General features: G+C 51.8%; 1 protein-coding gene across 1 annotated transcript; it reads left to right on the forward strand.

Moving 5' to 3' along the window:
• The first annotated feature begins 1,612 nt into the window (after positions 1–1,612).
• Positions 1,613–2,462, forward strand: LOC119274186 (putative E3 ubiquitin-protein ligase SINA-like 6). The gene is made up of 2 exons (XM_037554854.1): positions 1,613–1,762; positions 1,851–2,462. The coding sequence occupies exons 1-2, from the start codon at positions 1,613–1,615 to the stop codon at positions 2,460–2,462; spliced, it is 762 nt and encodes a 253-aa protein (XP_037410751.1).
• Positions 2,463–3,735: the final 1,273 nt, after the last annotated feature.

Here is a 3,735-nt window from a genome sequence, read left to right on the forward strand (position 1 = left end):
ACTAACGTCTCTGAATTATTTCCCATTTTTTAGCAATCAAAAAATAAAATAAAAAGAGGATATTCTTTGCAACTTGTTGCACAAAATCCTCTTTCAATTCACGACTCGGAAACCGGGCTAATTGACCTAGCCAGACACTAACTAGTATGCATACTTACTTATTTTGCATCAAATTTTAGGGAGCATTATTGAGAAACTGAGCAATCTCACCACAGACTGGTGCCGCAACAGCTGGCCTACGCGGTGCTGGATGCGGGCTAGCCTGGGCCGTGATGGGTTGTGAGGCGGCGGAGCGTGCCAAGGGGCTAGATTCGTCAGCGGCTCGGCCGGATCTAGCCCTGCGGGTAGTGGGGCCGAGGGCGGCACGGTCTACGGGCGGCAACCTCTGTCGTGTCCATATTGGCTGGTGGAGGTGGGAGGTGGTGTGGGCTGGGGGTCGGGGACGGTGGCGGCGGCTAGCGTGGCGGCGGCTCAGCCAGATTTGGCCTCGCGGCGGCGCTAGCCACGGGCGGTTGCCTCGACAGGGACCATCTTGGTTGGTCAGGGTGGCGGTGCAGTGGTGGCGGCTCCACAACCTTCGCCTGATTCCTGGGGTGCTTCGACCTGCGGTTGGAGGCCCGCCCGGCAGGGTGGTGCACGGCGGCTTAACGCATCTCGTCATTAGTTGGCCACAGAGCAAGAGCACTACGAGGAGTTGGCACGGGTGCCTTTGGGTCTTGCTGTCACAATGGTTGGTGACAATGGGCCGGGTCCTGGTTCAAGAAATGGCGAGGGTGTTAGGGCTTGCCCGGTCACCTTCCTCTGCGCTGCTCCGGTCGGGTGGGCCCCATACTTGCCCAAAGGTCTTGCTTTACCAGCAGCAACGCCGATGGACCATGGTGAGGGGGGTGGGTGGTCTTGGATATCGGGGTGGCGGCTCAGGTGGTGGAAGCGCAGTGCTCATGGGCGGAGCCCTTAACTCGGGTGCTCCCCGGCCGGTGGCCATGGCCATGTGGGCGCATGGTGGCCGGGATGTGGTGTTCGGTGGCAGTGGTGCGGTGTCCGTACCTATGCCAGTGGCGATGAGTGTTTGCCAGGATGAAAACATGTTCTTTCTTCGGGCAGACTTGTGGCAGCGACGTTTGTCCCCTTCTTGAAGGTGTCGTTGAGATTCTCATTGCATGTCGTGTTGCTTCAGGGAAAACTTTGATTTTTGAATCGGGCAGTGGTGGGTCTGGTGGTCTTCCGATGTCGTAACCTTCCTGAAGGCGTCGCCTTAAAGCGTATGATTCGTCATACTACTATGCAGCTTCGTCCCTTCGGGTGGCGTGTACACATATCCAACGAGGTAGCAGCGCGCGTATCAATTGCATACGTGCATGCATGCTTTGCTGGCTTTCAAAATTAAATTCTTGTTTGCTAGGAACAGTGATCGAGAACAAACGTGGCTGCTTCCTCGGTAATGTTGGTGAGTTAATGGCTATTGGAAGTCGAAACAAAAGGCCTATCCAACTTCCGGAGTTACTACTATCCCTAGTTAAAGCTACTACTGTACGTAACTCTCTCTATATATATTGGGGATTGACGTTGCCAGTACTGTATCTCTTGTTTGGGTGAAGTCCAGAAGGAGACGATGGAGGATAGAAGCAACTCCAATAAGAGGAAAGGAGACGGCGAGCAGGAGGGAAGAAAAAGCGGTTGCAAGAGGCAGAATGTGAGCACGGTGATGGAGGTATTCGACTGCACCGTCTGCTCCAAGCCCCTGAGGCCTCCCATTTTCCAGGTATGCACTACGTGATTCAGTTGACGTACCTATCAGCATCCGACCAACAAGAAGACTAAACACTTTTCTGCCTCTGCGTACACTGCAGTGTTCCAAGGGAAACTCCATCTGCCGGCATTGCCAGGAGAGGCTCCCGTTATTCGAACGGATCCCCGTCCAGCGCTGCTACATCATGGAGCGCGTCGTCGACAACATCTTTGTTCCCTGCAAACACGGATGCTCCACGACGATCGCTTACTACCAGAAGGAAAAGCACGAGAGGCAGTGCCCTTGTGGCCCGTGCTTGTGCCCGGTCTCCGGCTGTGGCTTCGTCGCGCCAACCACGGTGCTCCTGGACCATCTTGCCACTGTGCACAAGTTGCCAACAACACCGATGGAGTTATTCAAGCCGTTCGAAGTCCCGGTGCAACCGGGCTCCCGAGTTCTCAAAACCAAATACAACCGCCTCTTCCTGCTCAAGATGGAGGCGCTGGAGTCCTACGGCCATGGCGTCTCACTCGTCTGCGTGCAGCCAGAAACTCCGGGAGGAAATGTCGGAATCACCGTGGGTTTCTCATGCGCACCAGGACATAATCAGGAGTCAAAGTGGGAAATGGGACCCGATGGGGTACCAAAGCAATGCTTGTGCATCGTGCCTGGTAAAGAAACCGATGTCGTGGCCACCATCACAATAGAGAGGGAGGACTATGAGGAAGACTAAGGCTATGACTACAAGGAGTATGATGATTTATATGTTGTCTTGATTTTTATGGAAAGATGTGTGCGTAAGATTTTAGTTTCAAGATGTGTGAAGATCCGTTCGTTCATGTTTAGCACAGCTCCACCAGTTGTCCAATAAACGATCCCCAATAAGGTGTTCTTTGAGCTGTCCAAACTTAAAAATCTGGTTATTGGGGGCTGCTTTTTCAGATCGCCAAATAAACCATCCCCGACAAGGTGTTATTGGTTTTTGAATTCTACGTCCCATCACCCGATGGCCTTGATGCCCATCTTGCAGGTGTCAAGCAAGTCCATCTTAACATAGGTTAGGTGTCCATCTTGATGTAGGTTCCAAGCGCATTTAGGTACAAACTAAAGTGCCCTTGGAAGCCCATGATTCTGCTACCCGCTGCAAGGAGCGCAAACGGCGCACCCTCCTCCTCCCAGTATGACCCGAAAGTGTGCTGGCTGCTAACAAAAGTGAGTGATCTCATAATGAATAGGTCGTCCCACTCGCTTGCATGCCCTTTCATGTTGGTGTGATACTCGTTCGCCTCTAGGCAAATTTGGACAACGAAAAAACAAATCAACGATGATGCAATCTACTCTAGTGATCCATTTGGCCGACAGGAGCTCCTGCCTTGGTTTGCTAGGGCCACTTCAGCTTGACCATCACTCCACGAAAACTTCCAAGACGGGCTGCTACTTAGGACTGCCACAGAAAGGCTTCACTCATATATGGACCATTTGACCCAACTTTCCCCTAGTTCCAATTTAGCATTACACGCGTCAGGTGCAGTTGTATTGGTACAGAGCGCCCCACATCCTTTTTTTTCCTATGTCTCAAGTGGGCCGGCCGATAATCCCTCCGCACTAGTTTTGGGATCCTTCTCCCAACAGTTTGTCTTGGCCTGGTTTCTATTGGTTTTTTCTGGATTCAGTTTTCTAGGTTTTTTTCCTTTTTTTATATTCTTGTACTTTATAATATTACTAGCAAAAGAGCCCGTGCGTCGCAACGGGAGAGAAAACATAACACACACTCTTAACCCAACAATCATCACTCAAGACCACAATAGGTCCATCTCCTTTATTTTTTGCGAGGCATCAGATTTGTGTTGCCGCTTATCCTCCTTCTCACACTCGCCGGCGATGGCCTCGGTGTTCACACAAAACAAAAAAAAACATGTTTGAATATGTTTAATCCTAAGGCGTCTCTCTCTCCCTCTCTCCTTCCTCTCCCTCCCTCCCTCCCTCTCTCTCGCTTTCTCTCACTC

The sequence above is a fragment of the Triticum dicoccoides genome, chromosome 3B, assembly GCF_002162155.2.
Source record: "Triticum dicoccoides isolate Atlit2015 ecotype Zavitan chromosome 3B, WEW_v2.0, whole genome shotgun sequence".
NCBI classification, from domain to species: domain Eukaryota; kingdom Viridiplantae; phylum Streptophyta; class Magnoliopsida; order Poales; family Poaceae; genus Triticum; species Triticum dicoccoides.

What these genes read in the sequence shown, in the direction of transcription:
- LOC119274186 (XM_037554854.1), top strand. Translation starts at nt 1,613, where the DNA reads ATGGAGGATAGAAGCAACTCCAATAAGAGGAAAGGAGACGGCGAGCAG. An exon ending in TGAGGCCTCCCATTTTCCAG is followed by an intron (nt 1,763 to 1,850) that starts GTATGCACTACG and finishes CGTACACTGCAG; the next exon opens with TGTTCCAAGGGAAACTCCAT.